The 23,545-nt window shown below is 43.3% G+C and overlaps 1 protein-coding gene across 1 annotated transcript in view; it reads left to right on the plus strand.

Moving 5' to 3' along the window:
* The first annotated feature begins 268 nt into the window (after positions 1 to 268).
* Positions 269 to 23,545, plus strand: part of LOC143986785 (uncharacterized) — a 122,263-nt gene continuing 98,986 nt past the window's right edge. The window contains exons 1-2 of the mRNA XM_077485191.1: positions 269 to 374; positions 591 to 614. Coding sequence (XP_077341317.1) covers positions 269 to 374; positions 591 to 614 — 130 coding nt within the window. The remainder of the gene's footprint in view (positions 375 to 590; positions 615 to 23,545) is intronic.

Genomic DNA, 23,545 nt, shown 5'->3' on the forward strand with positions numbered 1-23,545 from the left:
CACTGCCAGCCTTTGTGGTTAGAACAGCCTTCACTTTTCACAGAAGGCTTTCCCACAAGACTTTAGAGTATTTCTCTTCAAAAGAGCCCATTCAGTCAAAAGAGCATTTGTTAGGTCAGGTACTGATGTTGAATGAGAAGATGTGGATCATAATCCATGTTAAAATTCATGTTACAATTCATCCCAAAGGTGTTCAGTAGGTTGAGGTTAGGGCTCTGTGCAGGGCACCCTTATTCCTTTCACACCAAACTAGTCAAACTGTGTCTTTATGGAGCTGGCTTTATGTACAGAGAACAATCTTCCTGAAACAGAAAAGGACGTTCACCAAACTATGGCCACAAGGATGGAAGTAAGCAATTATCTAAAACCTCCTTGTATGCTGTGTCATTATTAGTACCTACATTGGATACTCAATAATGTGAACAAGTGTCTGTATTATTTTGGCCATATAGGAGGTGTGATGGTCAGGTGTGAAAAAAATTTGATCGTATATTGTAAGTCTAGGAATATCCTTATCTTTGCTGTTTGCTGATTAGCCAAGAACACTTTTTTTGATAACAAAGACAAACTGACTTCTTGTTTCTTCACAGTATCGGCAACCAGTGCAGAACCAGGTAGGTATAGAACCACCACCTGATCTTATTCGAATTCGAATTTGATTTTTTATATATATATATATATATATATATATATATATAATTATATATATATATACACACACACCCCTTTAAACCTATTCAGCAGGAAATGTTTCCTTACTTTGTGAAGCAACTAAAAGTCCCCCTTCTGAGTTCCACGCTGAGGCCATTTTTGGGGGTGGGGGCACTAATTGAGCACTAAAGATGGTCCCTCCCTGTTCAGCCCCCTACTGTCCCCTTGAAATGTCACTCCTCTTCTGGATCCCGAGAGAACCTCACCGCTGGACAGCCAATAGGAAATGTCTACATCACTTGCCAGTGGGAAGCAGAAGGACCCCTCATGTAAACAAAGAGAAGACTAAGGACTTGAGGATCACATAGCCATGGCTTTCAGTAAGTAAAATGGACACTTAGATAAAGTTTTTTTTAATTTACAGTGATCACTTGTTAAGGGAGGGGGGTATATTTTCACTCTGGAGATGGGCTTTAGAAGAATCAAAAAACTCCAAAATACATATTCATAGACTAGTCCCCATAGAATGCTTTCAACTGTCAGGGAACTTATTGAGGCCTGATGTGTACCCATGTGGGTCAGTAATTGATACTGAAGACATAATATCCTATTGTGCAACAAACAAATTAAGACACATATGGAAAAAAAAACACTTGTTCTCAAGATAAAAGTAATCGCAAAAATAATACAATATGTGCCTTACAACCTAACCCCAAAACCCACTATTGGTAGCACAGGGAACTAAATAAAATGAAAAAGAAAAAAAGGGGAAGAAAAATGTATAAGCTGGAACTGTAGGCAAAAGAAAGAAGGTGTATTCCAGGTCAGTGTAAAATTCTAGATGAGGACATGGGTACTGGTGATGGAAGGCTCTACGTGTATTATGGTCCAAGCCTGTTTTTCAGGAGCAGTTTGTTGGATAGGACTGAGGAGCACATGCTGATTTTGGTGGACATTAGAATCAATGTAATAGTTCAAGTGGGGTGCCCCTTAAAAAATTCATTAAAAGTCAACAGCTACAAATACTGCAGCTGCTGACTTTTAATAATCGGACACTTACCTGTCCCAGGGTCCAGCAATGTGGGGGAACGAAGCTCCGCTCATCCCCCCCTCTGCTCGGCCCCGGCGGCATTCTTACTGTCGGCACTCGGCTGTGGCTTCACAGCCGGGCACCCACTGCCGTGCAGTCATCTGGGACCTGTCACGTGTCCCAGATGACTGACTGCGCCGAGGGGGAAGATATGCCATGTGCCCAGGCACTGAAGGAGGCAGACTACAAGGGGCCCCCTAGCAACAGGTATTTAGAGGTCAGTTAAAAAAAATCTATTTTTTTTTTTTTTTTTTAGGAATTTTACTCATATTTTGTTTTTCTTGGGGGAAACACCACTTTAAAGTGCACGTCAGGGCAAACGAAAAAAAAACATATTCAGTACCCCTCTGCAATACTTGCAAATTTCCCCGTGTTTTATCCTAGTAAAAACCTTTTAAGCACAGAACATTACCTGATGATCTGTCAAAAATCCAGTGTGCTCTTAAAGCTGTGTAATGGAAATTTGTAAGTTCTGTATATAATTGTGTTCTATTTTGCATGTATTGCACACTACCCTCACTGTGCACATGGCACTAATGTTTTCAATACATGTTTTGCATTCTTTCGAGTCCTAGTTAGAATTAGCGTATGTAACACCACTTGTTACCATAAACGTACAATTGTAATATTAATGTGATACCTACGTAATCATGTGTATAAAAACCTTCAAATGCTTCATAATAAAGGAGAACAGTTATTTAGAAAGATGCTGAGCATATCTTTTGTGTCTGTTCCCTACTGCAGTAGTTATTATTAATTTGGAACCACTAATCAATATGAGGATAGGAGTTGCCTATCTACAAAACATCTATGTCAGGTGGCAAGCTTTGCCTAGGAGGGGTTTCCAGGTGACCCTGAGTATCCGAAACGAGGAGCTTGAGACGATCTGGGAATTTCTGATAATCAGCCAGCTGAGGTAAGTCTTTTGCTTACATTTGAGTTATCAGACTTCCTTGATCAGTAAGGCATTTTCGGGACAAAGGGTACCTATTTTACTCCCCTTAATCGAACTGTATTGATTGGTGGTTATGTTATGTTGTCACTGTCTACTGTCCATCAGAGTGTTATAGATAAGAAAGGTAAGAATAGTGCTGTTCACAGATATATATATTACATCTGCTAGATAAAGTAGTTTAGAGGAAAGAGGGTATAGGCACACATAGAGAAGACTGGCCAGTCATTATGGGCATTTAATTAAGTAAGGGAATGAAGAGTAAGAGACCCTCAAAAATGCCCAGCGCAAGAGGAGCGCTATATTTGAACCGAAGGTTCCGCCTATACTGAGCCACTAGATTAAGGGTTAAAGTGGACAGGGATCTACAATGGGTAAAGTCCACAGGTACTAAGAATCATGCAGAGTAAACAGCTAGAGAAAAAGCTATCTATGTGAGCAGGATGGATCAAGGGTGACAATTATTACTACACAGAAAGGGACATTTTTGATGTTAAGTTGCGGGATAAATTTGGGGTCAGACACTACAACTAGTAAAGTCAAGAAACAGTAATGAGAGTTAAAGAGGAAGTAAACCCTGATATGCACATGCGCATTGCTGAGGGAAAGCCTATCACCAGCTTGTGGATGAAAAATAGAACTACAAGGCAATCACTTATTATTGATTGCTCCTATCCCATATATCATTGTCCTTAAAGAGGAAGTAAACCCTAATGGGTTTACTTCCTCTTTGTCTCCCTGCAAAGGTAAAGCATAATGGGCTACTATGAATCGCATAGTAGCCCATTATGTGGCACTTACCTGACACAGGAGCCAGCGATGTCAATGTCCCCTGTAGCACGGAGCATCCATCTTCTTCTGCATATTGCTGCTCCGGCCACTCACAGTGCCGAAGCAGCGATCACATCACTCCCGCACATGCGCATGGGAGCCTCCACTAATGGCATATTGCCGTTAGCAGTGGCATGCCCTGTCCGCCTGCGTGCCGCTGTCTACGGTGCATGCACCGTAGACAGTGGTTCCTGTCTTTTTGTAAATATCTCCTAAACTGTGTAGGTTTAGGAGATATTTCTTGGACCTACAGGTAAGCTTTAATCGAGGCTTACCTGTAGGTCAAAGTGGTTTGTAAGGGTTTACAACCACTTTAAAACAGAATGCTTTATATGTTGTCAGAGAGGGAAGATGGGATGAGCACTATGGCTGCCCGTCTGATCATAGAAGGTACAGTATGTGAAGTATGATAATAATACATTGGATGCAAAGGATATCAGAACAAAATAAGGAAAGCATTAGTTAAGCAAGGAAATATTAAAAGCGTTAAAAGAAGGTGACAGCATGACATGCATGTGTTGTGTACAAATGGGAAAAATGTAAGCGATTTTAGAGAGATATTTGTGTATGTGTGTGAATGCTGGAACCTTTAGTTCTATCTCTTGTGTGTGTCATGTATGCAGATGTGACCCCCTCCTTTGCGCTCTCCTGAAAGAATGTGGCTGGGATGAGAGGTTGGTGATAAGCTGGAAGGACACCATGCCAATTTCTGTTTTTAGACAAAACATTTATAACAAAATGTGCCGGGTTAATTAATCTAATGATAAACAATGTGATCACAATTATTTTTGAATCTGTTTTCCAAACATGGTAAAATGAAGGTTACATTTAACCATGTCTTACACAAATTGAATATCCTTTGATAGTGGAAACAGTGAATTTAAAAAAGGGAAATTAAGTAAAATGAATATGTCCCCCCATTTATCTGTGCATATATATTAGTGTGTGATATTGAAATGATCATAAGAGTATTCATTTCTAATATGAGTTTAACAATTTTATTAATAATATAGATATATTGAAACTGGTTTAGACAACCTTTGGTTGGAAATGAAATCCAGGTTATTGTGGAAATTGGTAAAAATGGGATTAGTTTAGATTAAGATAACAATTTTGTAATTTTACATTTATTGAGTGGAAAAAAAAAAAAAAAAGATTAAGATGAGGTTGTTAATTGGAATACAGCTGCCATAATGTTTAACAAAGCCAAGATGGATGGGATATATAAGAAGTTTTTCTACCAAAATGAAATCTTAAAGTCTGATAATAACTTGATGTGCGGTCCATGATGTGAGAGTAATAATAAATAAAATGTAAATATAACCGACCCATCACATCAAGTCCACACACCCTGTTAGGATACCATACCATACCGTCTGCAGCCAGTATGGAAATCTCTGCATGACCGCAGGGTATTGTTATCATTTATTATAATATTGCCAGGAAAAAGTTGTCTTTTTGAAACATGAAACTGGAGTTCTTACACAAACAAGCATTATAGAAAACAAGCTTGTTATATTTATGCAAGCTGGACCCAGTAATGAAGGGTTCACCCCAATATATCAGAGATGTAGCTTTTATGCAAAGGTACTATTAGACAAAGTTACAGACATTATTTTAGTCAAATATTAAATTTTTAATGGTCCGACATTCTGCACAGCAAATATACAGCTAACTAAATGTTTGTCTAATGAAAGGTTTAAAATATGAGTTTGTTTATGTACAAATCTAACAATGAAAAATGCGTACATTTGAATCCAGCCACCTTACTGCCTCTATTGGAGGAGGCTGGAGACAAAGGAAACCACATGTGTTAAATTGATGGTGTAGGAATCAGCTGCTGTGAGCCTGATGCAGGACACACTCCCAGAAGACCCACATATTTAGTGTTATTCCCGGTTTTATACTGAGTATGCAGTTTATCACCCAGGATACTCTGTATTCAGAGTCATTGGATCCTTTTTCCCCAGCTCAAGAAGCAGAGCTCCATGTTTTAGCAAAGCCTGTGAGCTAAAAATGAGTTTATATTTATATACAGTGCCTTGCGAAAGTATTCGGCCCCCTTGAACTTTTCAACCTTTTGCCACATTTCAGGCTTCAAACATAAAGATATAACATTTTTATTTTTTGTGAAGAATCACCAACAAGTGGGACACAATTGTCAAGTGGAACGAAATCTATTGGATTTTTGAAACTTTTTTAACTAATAAAAAAATGAAAAGTGGGGTGTGCAAAATTATTCGGCCCCCTTGCGTTAATACTTTGTAGAGCCACCTTTTGCTGCGATTACAGCTGCAAGTCACTTGGGGTATGTTTCTATCAGTTTTGCACATCGAGAGACTTAAATTCTTGCCCATTCTTCCTTGCAAAACAGCTGGAGCTCAGTGTTTGTGTAGTCTGGAGCTCAGAATTTGTGTAGTCTGGCAGGAGTCCTGTACCATTTAGTAGCGATCTTATACCCATTTTCTTGGATGGCCACGTTCATCGAGCCTTTATGGACATGAGTAAATATATCCTCCCACTGTTCATTTGTAATGTTGGTCTGCAAATCCTTTTCCCAGGAGCTACGCGTGGGAGTCATCAGTGCCTGGTCCGTCTCCTCCTGTAGAAGTACGTATATGCTCGAGATTAAGTGTCGCAAAGGAGTGGTGTTTGTGCAAAGGCGTTCAAATGGGAGAAGTTGTCTGGGCCACGTGGTAGATGGGTTCACCGAGGCCAGGAAGTGGCTCAGTTGTCTATACGACCAGAAGGGGAAGCTTTGGGTCGGGGAGAGTGCCACTAGGTTGTCATAGGAGCGTGGTCTATGTTTGTGAAAGAAGTGGTGTGCTAGAACCTCCGCATGAGGCCATTCTCTGCTTAAGAATGTGGTGCCAGCTCCCGGGCTAAACTCTGGGTTGCTGCGCAAGGGTGTCATGGGTCCTGGTCGTGAGGAGATTTTGTGGAGACGTAACGCTTGGTTGAAGGCCACCAGGGAAGGAAAGATAAAAGGGTGTGTCTTAATGGCCTGGTTCCAATGGGTCGGGGCAATCCAGGGGAGGGAGTGGAGCACTCCGTTAGCAAAATGCTGTTCCAGAGCAATCCACGCCTTCCTGACCTTGTGGATCCGCCAATCCACCACCCTGGTTCTTCCCCTCAATTTTACCATCTTCCCTGTCCCTGCTGAAGAAAAGCAGGCCCAAACTATGATGCTGCCACCACCATGTTTGACAGTGGGGATGGTGTGTTGAGGGTGATGAGCTGTGTTGCTTTTACGCCAAACATATCGTTTTGCATTGTGGGCAAAATGTAAAATTTTGGTTTCATCTGACCAGAGCACCTTCTTCCACATGTTTGGTGTGTCTCCCAGGTGGCTTGTGGCAAACTTTAGACGAGACTTTTTATGGATATCTTTGAGAAATGGCTTTCTTCTTGCCACTCTTCCATAAAGGCCAGATTTGTGCAGTGTACGACTGATTGTTGTCCTATGGACAGACTCTCCCACCTCAGCTGTAGTTCTCTGCAGTTCATCCAGAGTGATCATGGGCCTCTTGGCTGCATCTCTGATCAGTCTTCTCCTTGTCTGAGCTGACAGTTTAGAGGGACGGCCAGGTCTTGGTAGATTTGCAGTGGTCTGATACTCCTTCCATTTCAAAATGATCGCTTGCACAGTGCACCTTGGGATGTTTAAAGCTTGGGAAATCTTTTTGTATCCAAATCCAGCTTTAAACTTCTCCACAACAGTATTACTGACCTGCCTGGTGTGTTCCTTGGTCTTCATGATGCTCTTTGCGCTTTCAACAGAACCCTGAGACTATCATAGAGCAGGTGCATTTATACAGAGACTTGATTACACACAGGTGAATTCTATTTATCACCATCAGTCATTTAGGACAACATTGGATCATTCAGAGATCCTCGCTGAACTTCTGGAGTGAGTTTGCTGCACTGAAAGTAAAGGGGCAGAATAATTTTGCACGCACCAATTTTCAGTTTTTTATTTACTAAAAAAGTTTAAATTATCCAATAGATTTCGTTCCACTTCACAATTGTGTCCCACTTGTTGGTGATTCTTCACAAAAAATAAAAATGTTATATCTTTATGTTTGAAGCCTGAAATGTGGCAAAAGGTTGAAAAGTTCAAGGGGGCCAAATACTTTCGCAAGGCACTGTATATAGTCGAGATATAGAGAGCTTTTGGTTCCATTTGAAGGGCCAGAAGTTTGTTTTTACTTTGACAGGTAAACCAATCAAGCATGTTAAGTTAATTTGATCGTCTGTTTTCAGCCTTCCAGGTTCTTGCTGAGGTAGGCATAATAACATTAAAAGTCACACATGGAAGCAAACCAGGCGACTAAGGATGCTGCTTTTACAGCCCCGGACACTTGCTGGGTCTGTGCAACTCACAGATTCCACCTTAGTTCTGGCCCAGTATAGCTGGGATTAATAATTCAACTTTAAGGACCCCAGAACGAGAAGAACAAGTGGTCCACAGGAGGCAACTTCTTACGAAACAAGACTTTGGAAAAGGTGATCATTTATGTCTGCCAGACACTCTTTTCCCTTCAGCTTGACACATGGATCGTGTCATCAGTCACAAGCACTTATGGCTGCCTTAGTAAATGAGCGTGGAATAGAGCCAGGTTTTTCCGCATTGGTTTTTTTAAAACATACCACTTATTGTTTTACCTGTTACCAAAGGTGTTCCCAAAAGCTGAACATCCCTTCCAGAGATAACAAAAACATATATCCAGATACCCAAGTCAGGATCTTACGAGTATGCATTATGTGTGTGTTGACATGTTTTCTGGATGTCCAGTGGAAAATGCTACTGCAAAGGCCACAGTAAAAAATGTTGTAATTTGTAAGTACTGAGTGCAGAATCTATAGAGAGTAACAGAGGAAATCATTTTTATAGGAGAGTCCTTACTAGAAGTTTTGAGGTTTTATTTTTTACACCCCCTACTGTCTACAATGTAGCGGACAAAGTAGCATAGGAAAAAAGAAAACTCTTGCCTGAATGTTTTCTTATATTTTATCAAGCCCCTAAGGGGCAAATTATGCTCCTCCTCCTCCCCCCTGCTCCTTTACATTTGGCACATTCTTTATTTTAGGCGGGGAGCAGGTACCTGACTTTAACAGGTACCTGCTCATACACTTCAAGTCAGATCGCTGTGGCAATCTGAGCAGAAGTTTCCCCCCTCCCTTCCACCGCAGCCTTCTGGAACACTTCCCAGGTCCCAGAAGACTGTGGGACGGATCACAAGTGCAGAGAGGCTCGTGCATGCACAGTTGGAAGACCACTGTGAAGCCAAAAGGCTTCACTTCTGGTTTTCCTTAGTGAGGATTGAAGAGTCGATTGAAGAATTGGCTTGGGTTAGGACTTTGACTTCCAGAGGCAGGTAAGTGTCCTTATATTAAAAGTCAGCTTCTACAGTATTTGGGGAGACTGGAGCTTCTCTTTAACTTCTGGTTAGAGCCAATAACAGTTGGAGGAATTCAATAAATCCCTAATGACATTTTTTTTGGCACTATGGCCCTTTGGCCTGAGCCATATTCAAAAATCACAGCCACCCTTTTTGGTAGCTTTATCAACATGTGTGGCAGATTCAGGTACTTCCTAAAAGTGCATCATTAATGTATCAAATTCAAAAATAATTACCTACAGTTCATAGATAATGAAACCAAGTATAAATTGACACACAGAGACAGGCAGAGTGCATGTCTCTGTATGAAGTGTAGCAGCTATATGCAAAGGTTTTTAAACTTTCTAGTTATAAGAATTCTGTAGCACGTCTATGCCCCCAAAGCACCGATCCAGACACAGTTCAGCTTGGTCTTCTCTACCAACACGTTTGGTGTTAGTATGAGAGGTGATGCGCCCCCCCCCATGGATGCTATGCCGGCCTGGTGAGTTCCTTCTCCCATCTCGCAGAGCACACAGTTTGGGCAGAGGAGGTACAGGAGAGTTCTTTGTCCCAAGCATAGCTGAGATCAGACAGGTTCCATCTGCACAGTATTTAGCTGCCTGCTATATTGTTGTTTTGACCTGTCAAAGCCAGCTACAAACTGCAGGTTGACCACAAATAAAGAATAAAAAATATAGGTCTATTAATATAGCGTGTAGTGAATATAGTCTGGGAAGATCCTCTAACCTCTGTCACAATACATAAACCAAAAACATGGGTCACCAAAGACAGGTGGCCCGGAGAAAAGTGAGGCTCATTGAGGAACAAAGCACCAGAAATACAGAGAATATGAAAATTTAATTATGACAATTCTATAAACAAAAGTTTTACTTAATTACAAACAATGTTCTTATAATATCACTAAAACACGCTTAAAAATTTATATGGAGGGGCCACCTAGAATAACCTGTTATATTAGCTGTTGTTTATTCAAAAATCAATGTTTGAACCCAACAGACACTGACATGGGAGGAACAAAAACACACACAAGACAGTGCATACCACAAACATAAAACACATGACGTCCAGATGAAGCTACACACTGGTTGTTGTGAAACGCGTTGACGTCATTTCCACCTGGACGCCACACTGCGGTGCAGCGACTAGGATCCCCCATGAAGCCACAAGCCTATTGGTGAATGCAGAGGAACATATGGGAGGATACAGGAAGCAGCTGGGGATTACACTCACGGTTGACACTGGAATCAGGTTGCGTTGACTGACAACAAGCAGAGGTACCTTTGCATTACTGTACATATTACAGATGAGTCGATCAGGCAAACCGAAGCAAAACAAAAAGCCACCTGTATTTGGGGACCCATGTTTTTGGTTTATAAACTGCAGGTTCGGGCTATGTCTGTAAGAAAATCTGATCTCAGCTATGTGCTGTGTGGGAACGAGGTACTTTGCTTAGTGCCCTGCTAGCAGTGATCTTTGGCCTCTGCCCTGCTGATCTCCATTCTCTACCCTGTTGACCCCATCATCTGTCCTAATGGCCAATCTTCTTTGCCTTGCTGACTCCCTGTCCTATGCCCTTCTGACCCCTGTCCTATGCCCTTCTGACCCCTGTCCTATGCCCTGCTGGCCCATTCCTATGCCCTGCTGGCCCCTGTCCTCCACCCTGCTGGCCCCTGTCCTCCACCCTGCTGGCCTCCCATCTTCTGCTCTGCTGACCCCTGTCCTCCAATCTAATGACCTCATTGCCTGCCCTGCTTGCCCCTGTCTTATTCCCTGCTGGTCCCTGTACACTGCCCTGCTGGCCCCTCTCCTATTCCATACTGGCCCCTGTACACTGCCCTACTTGCCCCTGTCCTATGCCGTGATAACCGTTGTACATTGCCCTGTTAACTTTCCATTCTCTACCCTGTTTACCCCTGTCCTCCACTCTGTTGACCACATCATCTGCCTTGCTGACCCTTGCAGACCCCTGTACACTGCCCTGCTGACCCCATCCTCCACCCTGTTGAAACCTTTGCTATATCCTGCTAACTCATCTACATTGCCCTGCTGGCCCCTGTCCTCCACCCTCTTGGCCCCTGTCCTCCACCCTGCTTGCCCCTGACCTCCACGCTGCTGACTGCTATCCACTGCCCTGCTTACCACTGTACTTTGCCCTGGAAACTGCTGCCACTATATTCTGCCCCACTGACCTTAGATTCTCTGCCCCTCTCAAATTGTTTACTGCACCCTCACATCAGAAAAGCTAGATCTGGCCCTGGTGTTAAGTCAGATTCCCCAGGCTGCCTGCTCTAATTATGGACTGGTAATTATCCAGCTTTTGAGAACTACCAATTTAAAATTGCAGGAATTGAGCTGATCTGAGGTGTGAAGGTGCAGGAATTTGAATGATTCAAGGTATGATGGTGCAGGAACTGGGAAAATCTGAGGTGTGATGGTGCAGGAATTGGGCTGATCTGAGGTGTGAGGGTGCAGGAATCGGGATGATCTGAGGTGTGAGGGTGCAGGAATTAGGCTGATCTGAATTGTGACGGTGCAGGAATTGGGCTGATCTGACGTTTGAGGGTGCAGGAATTGGGATGATCTCAGGTGTGAGGGTGCAGGAATTGGGATGATCTGAGGTGGGAGGGTGCCGGAATTGGGCTGATCTGAGGTGTGAGGGTGCAGGAATTGGGATGATCTCAGGTGTGAGGGTGCAGGAATTGGGCTAATCTGAGGTGTGAGGGTGCAGGAATTGGGCTAATCTGAGGTGTGAGGGTGCAGGAATTGGGCTAATCTGAGGTGTGAGGGTGCAAGAATTGGGCTAATCTGTGGTGTGAGGGTGCAGGAATTAGGCTAATCTGAGGTGTGAGGGTGCAGGAATTGGGCTAATCTGAGGTGTGAAGGTGCAGGAATTGGGCTGATCTGAGGTGTGAGGGTGCAGGAATTGGGCTAATCTGAGGTGTGAGGGTGCAGGAATTGGGCTAATCTGAGGTGTGAGGGTGCAAGAATTAGGCTAATCTGAGGTGTGAGGGTGCAGGAATTGGGCTAATCTGAGGTGTGAGGGTGCAGGAATTAGGCTAATCTGAGGTGTGAGGGTGCAGGAATTGGGCTAATCTGAGGTGTGAGGGTGCAGGAATTAGGCTAATCTGAGGTGTGAGGGTGCAGGAATTAGGCTAATCTGAGGTGTGAGGGTGCAGGAATTAGGCTAATCTGAGGTGTGAGGGTGCAGGAATTAGGCTAATCTGAGGTGTGAGGGTGCAGGAATTGGGCTAATCTGAGGTGTGAGGGTGCAGGAATTAGGCTAATCTGAGGTGTGAAGGTGCAGGAATTGGGCTGTTCTGAATTGTGAAGGTGCAGGAATCGGGCTGGTCTGAGGTGTGAATGTACATGGCTGTTCATGGCTGTTCATGGTGCTTTGCAATCCAGCACTTAGCTGCAGTTAGGGAGAGCTGTTCGTCTCTTCATGCAATGTCTGTGTTCAAGGACTACTATCTGTCCTAACCCGCTGGTAATCAGTGGATATGTAATTACATCCAAACAGCTGCAGCCATTTTATCCTATCATTGCTTTTTATAGGCTGGGTGCAGATATTTGGAAATACTTGTCATTCCAGATGCAATAACCCCCTGATTCTTGGAATTTATACTATAGCAATCATAAGTGTGAATAAGGCCTATGGGAAAGCTGAGGATCAAAAGCTTGGTAGGTTGGCCCAGTCAAAGCAGAGGTCAAGTGAGGAGATTAATCATACATGAGACAAATGGACTGCTGCAGGGCTAATGTTAAGAGAACAAAAAGCAGGTAGCAATAAAAGAAAAAAATCATGTCACCAGTACATGGCAATCTCTCACCAAGGTGCAAAACCTAGAAGTACAGGTTGTCTGTAACTCCTATGAGGATGGATATAACCAGGGCTTTTTTCCCCTCAGTGAACAGATGTAGAAACTCTCTCTTTTCAAGTCGCCCCTTGTCTCTGCCCATACCCACCTCCAAGCATTGTTCCTTGGTTCCATCCCTAAATATAATTTTGTGGTGCTAAGTAGTTTGTATGGAATTTGTTAATAATGACAATAACAAGCAGTAAAATAGATCCCTATTCAGCCAGAAATAGACCCCCCCCTCCCCCAGCAACAATAAATCCTCCCAACAGAAATGGACCACCCAATCCTCCCAAATCCTCCCAACTGTCCCTGATTTCAAGGGACTTTCCCTGATTTGCAGCAATGTCCCTCTGTCCCTCGGTCCTCCTCATTTGTCCCTCATTTTGGTCTGATCTATTTAGTTGTATATAAAATGCACTTTTTGTCTTTCAAACCTTTCATCTAAATTGTTGCATTTGTAAATTTTAAAAGCCAATATAAAGGAATAGTAGTGGTAAAAAAAATCCCTTGTGGATTTAATTAACCTTTTGTTTTTGGTTAATTATCTTTCAAGGAGGTGTGGCAGGGGTGTGTCCTATACCTACATATGTTTGCTAGTAGGTGTCCCTCATTCCCATCTCAAAATGTTGGGAGGTATGATAATAGACTCCAAGCAGCAACAACAGATTTCCCCTCAGTCAGCATCAATAGACCCTCCAGCACCCTCCAGCATCCCTTGCCATTACATACATTCGGTGCTGGAGCTGCACTGCCCCAGGTTCCTACTGAAAAAATGCCCTGGATATAACTCATATAATCTCATTTTGGAGTGAGAGAGGGTGTGTCCCATTCTCTTCACTCCCTCTTCCATAGCCAAAACAGGAAGTAAGAGGAAATCCCTCCAAATCCCTGGTTGTCACTAGAACTAGTGTCTCCATTGGAAGATTTCCCCCTGTACTGTTCCCAACATTTTGGATTTTCTTTCACTTTCTCGTTCGTGAAGACAGTAAACAGGACAAACAGAGAGAAAACAATAAAAACCTGACAGTGGTTCTAATTAATCTCCACTATCCAAAACAAAACAACGGTTTTGCCTTGAGTTATATTTTAAAGTCTAACTCCATCCTCAGTGCAACTGAGCTTCCTCCTGCCGCTGCAGCTGTCACACCGCAAAGCAGCAGAGAGGAGTTTTGAAGCTGGATGGGTGGACCTTGATGGGATTCACAGATACTAGTTCCCTATAAGGTTCACTCCCCTTGTGATTGACAGCAGACAGTGGTCAGATCCTAAGCCAATAGACAGTCTGCTATAAAATCTGACGGCTGATAATCACAAGTGGAGAGTGGACCTGAGGGGGAACCAGTGTCCCAGCTTTCCCATCAGGCTCTGGCCACGGAGCATCACTAGTTGTTAGGATGCTGTCACCTGTGAAGCCAACAGGTAGGCAGGTGCAGTACGCTTCTTCCACTGTAGGTGGCACTCAACCCGAGTGGTACTGCAGTTAGAGACGAGGTCAGGAGAATTCTGGCTTCTCTGTGATTTCATGGTCCCTAGAGACAGCATTCTGCTTGGCTACACTGCATCCAGGTAACCCCTGGTAGCATTCTTGGATCAACAGAGTCTGTTTAAGAGCCTGCTGCCAGGGTTTGATTTTGCACTAGGTGAGGAAAAGAGAACATCTCTGTTAACCACTTCAATACCGGGCACTTAAACACCTTCCTGCCCAGACCAATTTTGAGCTTTCAGCGCTGTCGCACTTTGAATGACAATTGCGCGGTCATGCTACACTGTACCCAAATGAAATTTTTATCATTTTTTTCCCACAAATAGAGCTTTCTTTTGGTGGTATTTAATCACCTCTGCGGTTTTTATTTTTTGCTAAACAAATAAAAAAAATACAGAAAATTTTGAAAAAAAAATGTTTTTTTTTGTTTCAGTTTCAAAACTTTGCAAATAAGTAAGTTTTCTCCTTCACTGATGGGCACTGATGGGGTTACACTGATGGGTAGACATGTGCATTCGTTTTCGTCCGAATGCATTTTCGTCCGAATTTCAGCTATTTTCGTTTTCGTTTTGACAAACGATAACGAAAGCACAAAATCCGAAAAACGAAAGATCCGACATAAATAAATGCTTTATTTTCGTTTTCATTGTTACAACAGTTCGATATAGAATAGGAGATTCGACATGACTCTGACAACAATCTGTGTCTATAGAACCTGTGTTCGAATGTGCCTAACCTTACCTCTATTAGTCCAAGATTATATAGAGAAAATATTCGACAGAGAAAAAAGATTTGACAGAGAGAAAAGATTCTGCAAGATACTGTCCTAAAAAGTGTTTGGGGACCCGGGTCCTGCCCCAGGGGACATGTATCAATGCAAAAAAAAGTTTTAAAAGCGGCCGTTTTTTCGGGAGCAGTGATTTTAATAATGATTAAAGTGAAACAATAAAAGTGTAATATTCCTTTAAATTTCGTAGGGGGGGGTTGTCTATAGTATGCCTGTGAAGGGGCGCATGTTTCCCGTGCTTAGAATTGTCCCTGCACAAAGTGTCATTTATGCAGGAAAAAAAGTCCTTTAAAATCACTCGCAGCTATAATGAATTGTCGGCTCCGTAATACAGAGAACACTCATTGAAAGTCATTGATAAAAAAATAAATAAATAAATAAAATAAAAAAAGCGTGGGGGTCCCCCAAATTCAATTACCAGGCCCTTCAGGTCTGGTATGGATATTAAGGGGAACCCTGCCTCAAATTTAAGAAAAAATTTGACGTGGGGTTCCCCCTAAATATCCATAACCAGACCCTTCAGGTCTGGTATGGATATTAAGGGGAAACCCGCGTCAAATTTAAAAAAAAATTGACGTGGGGTTCCCCCTAAAAATCCATACCAGACCCTTTATCCGAGCACGCAACCTGGCAGGCCGCAGGAAAAGAGGGGGGGACGAGAGAGCGGCCCCCCCTCCCTCCTGAACCGTACCAGGCCACATGCCCTCAACATTGGGAGGATGCTTTGGGGGTCTGTGACCCCTCAAAGCACCTTGTCCCCATGTTGATGAGGACAAGGGCCTCATCCCCACAACCCTGGCCGGTGGTTGTGGAGGTCTGCGGGCGGGGGGCTTATCAGAATCTGGAAGCCCCCTTTAACAAGGGGACCCCCAGATCCCGGCCCCCCCCCCTGTTTGAAATGGTAAGGGGGTACAAAAGTACCCCTACCATTTCACAAAGAAAGTGTAAAAAATGTTTAAATAAAACAAACACACTTTTGAAAAATTCCTTTATTAAAAATAAAAAAATAAAAAAAAGATTCCAGCGCCGGTAATCCACTCTTGCTATCCAGCGACGGACGGTCATATCTCCAGCGATGTCTAATGTCATCCAGCGCAGCTCAGCATCCTTCTTCTGTCTCCGTGTAGGAGACATTGCAGGCATTCCGGCGGCTGACGTTTGTTATATACGGAGGGCGGGGCCACCCGTCACCTGACCCCGCCCCCCTCTGACGCAAGGGGAAACCCGGGGTTCCCTGTGACGTAGGGGTGACCCGCACCCCTCTGATGTAACACAGGCAGGTTTCCGTTACATCAGAGGGGGGCGGGGTCACCTATACGTCACGGGGAACCCCGGGTTTCCCCTTGCGTCAGAGGGGGGCGGGGTCAGGTGACGGGTGGCCCCGCCCTCCGTATATAACAAACGTCAGCCGCCGGAATGCCTGCAATGTCTCCTACACGGAGACAGAAGAAGGATGCTGAGCTGCGCTGGATGACATTAGACATCGCTGGAGATATGACCGTCCGTCGCTGGATAGCAAGAGTGGATTACCGCCGCTGGAATCTTTTTTTTATTTTTTTATTTTTAATAAAGGAATTTTTCAAAAGTGTGTTTGTTTTATTTAAACATTTTTTACACTTTCTTTGTGAAATGGTAGGGGTACTTTTGTACCCCCTTACCATTTCAAACAGGGGGGGGGCCAGGATCTGGGGTCCCCTTGTTAAAGGGGGCTTCCAGATTCTGATAAGCCCCCTGCCCGCAGACCTCCACAACCACCGGCCAGGGTTGTGGGGATGAGGCCCTTGTCCTCATCAACATGGGGACAAGGTGCTTTGAGGGGTCACAGACCCCCAAAGCATCCTCCCAATGTTGAGGGCATGGGGCCTGGTACGGTTCAGGAGGGAGGGGGGGCCGCTCTCTCGTCCCCCCCTCTTTTCCTGCGGCCTGCCAGGTTGCGTGCTCGGATAAAGGGTCTGGTATGGATTTTTAGGGGGAACCCCACGTCAATTTTTTTTTAAATTTGACGCGGGGTTCCCCTTAATATCCATACCAGACCTGAAGGGTCTGGTTATGGATATTTAGGGGGAACCCCACGTCAAATTTTTTCTTAAATTTGAGGCAGGGTTCCCCTTAATATCCATACCAGACCTGAAGGGCCTGGTAATTGAATTTGGGGGACCCCCACGCTTTTTATTTATTTATTTATTTATTTTTTTATCAATGACTTTCAATGAGTGTTCTCTGTATTACGGGAGCCGACAATTCATAATAGCTGCGAGTGATTTTAAAGGACTTTTTTTCCTGCATAAATGACACTTTGTGCAGGGACAATTCTAAGCACGGGAAACATGCGCCCCTTCACAGGCATACTATAGACAACCCCCCCCTACGAAATTTAAAGGAATATTACACTTTTATTGTTTCACTTTAATCATTATTAAAATCACTGCTCCCGAAAAAACGGCCGTTTTTAAAACTTTTTTTTGCATTGATCCATGTCCCCTGGGGCAGGACCCAGGTCCCCAAACACTTTTTAGGACAGTAACTTGCAAATTAGCCTTTAAAATGAGCACTTTAGATTTTGAACGTTGGAGTCCCATAGACTTTAATAGGGTTCTAAAGTATGCTATATACTAGCTCCGTCGAATCTTCTTTATACATTCGACAGACACCATAAGCCTTCAAAGACAGATTCGACCGTGATTCATGTGGATTTTCGGACGAATGCAATTTTTGAACGAAAAACGAAATAAATAAAAACGAATTTCGGGAGTAACTAAATAAATTAAGTTTTCAGACGAAAACGAAATTCCGAAACGAAATATTTTACTCTGCACATGTCTACTGATGGGCAATGATAAGGCGGCACTGATGGGCACTGATGAGGTGGCACCAATGAAGTGGCACTGATGAGGTGGCATTGATGGACACCGATATGTGGCACTGATAGGCGGCACTGATGGGTGGCACTGATGGGCGACACGGATGGGCACTGATAGGTGGCACAAATTGGCATGGATGGGCATGGATAGGTGGCACAGGTGGGCATGGGTAGGCGGCACAGGTGGGCATGGGTAGGCACTGATAGGCGGCACAGATGGGAACTGATAGGCGGCATTTTATTATAATATATTATACTAATGGATGCCAATCAGTGCCAATCAATAATGCATGCCAATCAGTGATGCCCATTGTGGGCACTGATTGGCATCCATTATGGGCACTGATTGGCATCCATTGTGGCACTGATTGCAATCCCTGGTGGTCCAGGGTGGCATTCCTTGTCCTTGGCATCGCTGGTGGTCTAGTGGCGTCCCTGGTGGTCCAGTGTGGGCATCCTCGGGGGGGCTGTGCTGATAATCGATCAGCACAGACCCCCCCTGTCAGAGGAGCAACCGATCGGCTCTCCTCTACTCGCGTCTGACAGACGCGAGTGAGGAAAAGCCGATCACCGGCTTTTCCTATTTACACTGTGATCAGCCGTGATTGGACACGGCTGATCACGTGGTAAAGAGTCTCCGTCGGAGACTCTTTACCGAGATCGTAGTTGCCGGGTGTCAGACTGACACCCCACAACAACGATCGCCGCGATGCGCGCCCCCGGGGGCGCGCAGCGGCTCATAATCCTGATCACGTCATATGACGTCCGGTCAGGATTATGAAACCACTTTGCCGCCGCCTATTTGCTATAGGGCGGGCGGCAAGTGGTTAAGGAGCGTGAGTAGCGGCAGGGAGAGGTTCCTGGTGTGGAGGGACAGATTAGGGACACAACATCCTTCTGTGAATCCTCCCCATTGGGTCCAGACCAGCCAGGCCGCATTGTTCCCTCCAAGACAGATGATGTTGGTGCATCTGAATCCACTGTGTGGTCAAATTACACAGAACTGTGTGTTTTTCCCTGGCGCAGTGCCCTCCCTCTGGGCTGTCTGTTCAGTTAAACATTTCCTTCAATACAAGTTCTTGCTTCTACAACCAGTGTCATTACTTTCCACACCATGCTGCACCTACCCACAAACAGCATCCTTAACAACCAGTGACGGGAGGGGAGGGGGTAGCGGTGGCAAATATGCCACCTGCTATGATCACCCCCACCAAGAGGTGAGAAAGCCGGGGTCCAGTAGCAAATATAGCACACTGGGATCAGGCAGAAACGTAATCAGTAAAGAAGCCAAAGATATGTAACAAGCAGCTGCAGGTTGGGATCAAGTGGAAATTAAGTCAAGGAACATGCCAAAAGTTGATAACGAGTGGTAGTGGCGATAAGGAAAACCATAGGTATGCAAATATGGAAAATATCGATTGGAGAGAGCACAATAATCTGGCAAAGTGGAAAGTGCAGAGACATGGCTTAAATCAAAACGTTCAAGGTTCACCAGAAACAAGAGACAAGGCAAGAAAGACCAAAGAATCAGAGAGGGAGCTTTCTAGCATCTCTGGTGGCTCAGAAAAATGAGCCACTGCTAAATTCCGCAAAGGTTGTACGTTCAGATCCCAGTCCTGACACAAAATTAAAAAAAATTTTACCTAAAATTTTGAACCAGTTTTAACATCTGCATACCTTCTTCACCTTTCCAGCCCTGCTTGATGAGGACTTAAGTCTAACAATGCTGCCGTTGATTTTCCTATTTATTGAGGTTTTCTAATGGGGCTCTGAACTGTCTGTTTATCTGGTCTGATCCTCTCTGCATTTCTCATTGAATGTCTCTTGGGTTCTCCATCTTCAGTATAGTCCTTGGCACTGTCCCTTAGTCCTCTGTCCTTAGCATACTCCCTAGTACTTTCCATTGGTTCTCTGTTTTCAGCTATACTTTGGTACCTCCCCTTGATCCTCTATCTGCAGCACAATTCTTGGTATGTTCCCTGAATTTTCTACCTTTAACATAGTCCTTGGTACTTTTCCTTGGTCCTGTATCTTCACCCTTGTCCTTGGTAGTTTCTCTTGGTCATCGAATAAAAGCAGCAGGCAACTCCATAACATCAAGTGTATTTATTTTCAAGCCTTCACAGTGAGTACAGTCAGCAGCAGACTAGTTTCAGCGATAAGTCTTGTTCACAGCACCAATTTACTTTCCCTTGGTCCTGTACCTTCACAATAGTTCTTGGTAATATCCCTTAGTCCTTTTTTCTTCATCCTTGGTCCTTGGTACTTTCCTTTTGGTCCTCCATCATCAGCATAGTTCTTGGTAATTTTTCTTGGTTCTCTAACTTCAACATAGTCTAAAGGACTTTCTCTTGGCCCTATTTCTTCAGCATAGCCCTTATTCCCTTTTCTGAATGGCTACATATGGACCTGTGAAATGATGAAGGACCTGTTGAATGGTAAATAAACTAGATCCACCATTCACTTTGAACAACAGAAATCCAATAGACCTGGACCCTTCAGATATTTTTTCTGTCTTATTGACTTCTTGCCCTCATCTCAAACCATGCTTTTCTTCTTTCATATAACCACACACCATCCTACTATAGTGCACCAATATGACGGAGAGGAAATATGCCAATATTCTCAAGTGGAGATTTATTTGTTAAGTAAGATGGGTTGGGGTTGTATATGACTTGGAAATAATATTATTCAACCAATCACAGCAATCATTCTGCTTCTTATTTCATGCTTCAAGGCAAATACAGCTTCAAAACTTTCCAGCTATATTATGACTCATTTCATATCTGTGTCACCTCTGTCATGTCTGTCACTTTTTAGATTATCATAGGAACCAATGACCAATCACTTGTCCCTGTTTTTATTGAACTTGCCATGGGTCAGACCTGGCAGACTTTCTCTCATGTCTGTAGAAGCTATTGTCTTGATGCTATCATGGTCCTGTCCCTAAAACAATGGCACTTCAGTTTATCAAATACATATTTGCAGGAAACAAATAAAAAATAATAATTTTAGCAGACAAAATCACAATATAATATCCGATAGTTTGATAAAATATAAAAGATAGGGTTGTGTCAAGTTAAATAGATACCAAACATACCATGCTTCAAAATTGTGTGCACCTGTAAATGGTAAAAATGATGGCACACAAAATTGTCGATAGAAGAAGACTCTTTAAATTTGAATTAGGGCTCTAGAATTATTGCTCTCACTCCACAGTTCATGGCACGATTGTTGTTTACATACACACTCACGTCCTATACTTGTATATATGTTTGCATTTCTGTGTGTGCGTTGGGTGGCAGTGGTGGTTGTAAATGTTTTAATTTGCTTTATTAAAATTAAGGTTTTTTAACAATTTTTTTTTCAAATGTACCTTTATTGCTATCACCAGGAGACTAACAAGCCCCCTATGTGAGTGCAAAATCTGCTGCAAATCTGCATAGAAACAAATCAGCTTCCAGGTTTTTTTGCGAAAGCTTAATTGAACAAGCTGAAGTTAAAAGCTGGTTGGCTACCATGCACAGGCGCACCAGTTTCTGAGTGCTCCAGTTTTGGTAAATCTACCGCATGGTGTCAAGAAGTTTGACCCATTCAGTCAGCAATAATAATTATTTAATCAATAGATATACCATAGTGCCTCTAATATAAAATAAATTATTAAATAGAACCACACTGACCCAAATAATTGTTTCCTGAATTTGTGCTCTATGTAGATATTTTAAACACAATAACATTTTGTGAAAGTATGGACTTTAGAAATAGAAAAATAAAAAATGTATTCACCAATTAAGTCACTCACAATCACATGTACCAGTAAGATTACTCGTATGACATGGACACATACAATTAATATTTTACTACAAAACTGCAATTTATACAGCTAAAATTGTATGCCTAAAATTAGGATTAATTGAATAATTTACTTTCGACTCATAGGCATTACAACCAAGATACAGAGTATCAATAATCTAACTAGCCTAGCACAAAACTGGGTCTGCATTTATGAGGTCGTCCTCTCTTGCTTCTTCAGCAGCAGAATAAAAGGGCTCCAGTCTATCTACAGGCTGTGATAATACAGCTTGGATTTGATTACCTGTTCCCTAAGGGGTTGTAATGCTGTAAATGGAAGATGATGTCAAAACTTAGCACACAAGGAGTTACAGTGGGTAAAATAAATATTGAACACGTCACCATTTTTCTTGGTAAATATATTTCTAAAGGTGTTATTGACATGAAATTTTCACATGTCAGTAACAACCCATGTAATCCATACATACAAAGAAACCAAAAGAAATACATTCAGAAATGAAGTTTTGTGTAATAAAATGGAATGACACAGGGAAAAAGTATTGAACACACTAAATGAAATGTATTTAATACTTGGTACAAAATCCTTTGTTGGTAATTAGAGATGAGCCCGTTTTTCGAGTGGAACATAAGTTCGACTCGAACATCAGGTGTTTCGTTTGTTCTAAATCGAACCGAACATATGGGGCGTTCGTGGGAAATTTGAGCGCCGCGGAACACCTCATAATGCACTGCGACATCGCAGTGCATTGATGTATGATGATTGGCTAAAGCATGCACCTGACTTGCATGCTTTGGCCAATCACAGTGCCCTTAGCTGAGAGAGCCATAATTGGTCAAAGGCAGGGTGCCTTTGGCCATTCATTACTCAGTGGGACTTATGCCGCGTACACACGATCAGATTGTCCGGCGTACTTAGTCCGCCGAAACGCATTTCAGTGGACAATTCGATCGTGTGTGGGCTTCAGCGGACTTTTCCAGCGTGAAGTCCGGCGGATTAAGAAAGTATTTTTGCACTCCAATCTTCCCGTCGGACTTGGGTTTCAGCGGACAATACGTTCGTCAGTATGCTAGTATGGCAGACTAAGAATGACGCATGCTCAAAGCAAGTACGAAAAAGGAAGCTATTGGATACTGGCTTTTTCTAGTCCCGTCGTACGTGCTGTACATCATCGCGCAAGTGAACGTCGGACTTTCTGTGTGTCCATGTGTGGCCAAGTCCGTTCGGTAGAAAGTCCGCCGGATTATCTGCCGGATTGTATGTCGGACTAAGTACGCCGGACAATCTGATCGTGTGTACGCGGCATAAATCCACGCCCTGCACTATATAAGGCTGCTTACATAGCTTACATATAGTGTGTGGACAGAAATAGAAGTAGTTTGAGCTAGATTAGGAAGGCAGGTTAGTTAGTGGCAGTATATTTAATATATATATATATATATATATATATATATATATATATATATATATATATACATACATACTGTCTAGTATAAAAAATGGCATGGGGGTCCCCCCAATATCCATACCAGCCCCTTCAGGTCTGGAATGGATTTTAAGGGGAACCCCACACCAATTAAAAAAAAAATGGCATTAGCGGTCTCCCCCAAAATCCATACCAGAACCTTATTTAAGTATGCAACCTGGCAGGCCGTAGGAAAGGGGGGGGGGGAGAGGGGGCCCCCTCCTGAACCATACCAGGCCACATGCCCTCAGCATGGGCTTATAGGAATCTGGAAGCCCCCTTCAACAAGGGGATCCCCAGATCTCCACCCCCCCCATGTGGATGGGTATGGGGTACATTGTACCCCTACC

This window comes from Lithobates pipiens, unplaced genomic scaffold, assembly GCF_037356315.1.
Source record: "Lithobates pipiens isolate NorthernLeopardFrog02 unplaced genomic scaffold, aLitPip1_a1.2 Scaffold_18, whole genome shotgun sequence".
In the NCBI taxonomy this organism is placed as follows: Eukaryota; Metazoa; Chordata; class Amphibia; order Anura; family Ranidae; genus Lithobates; species Lithobates pipiens.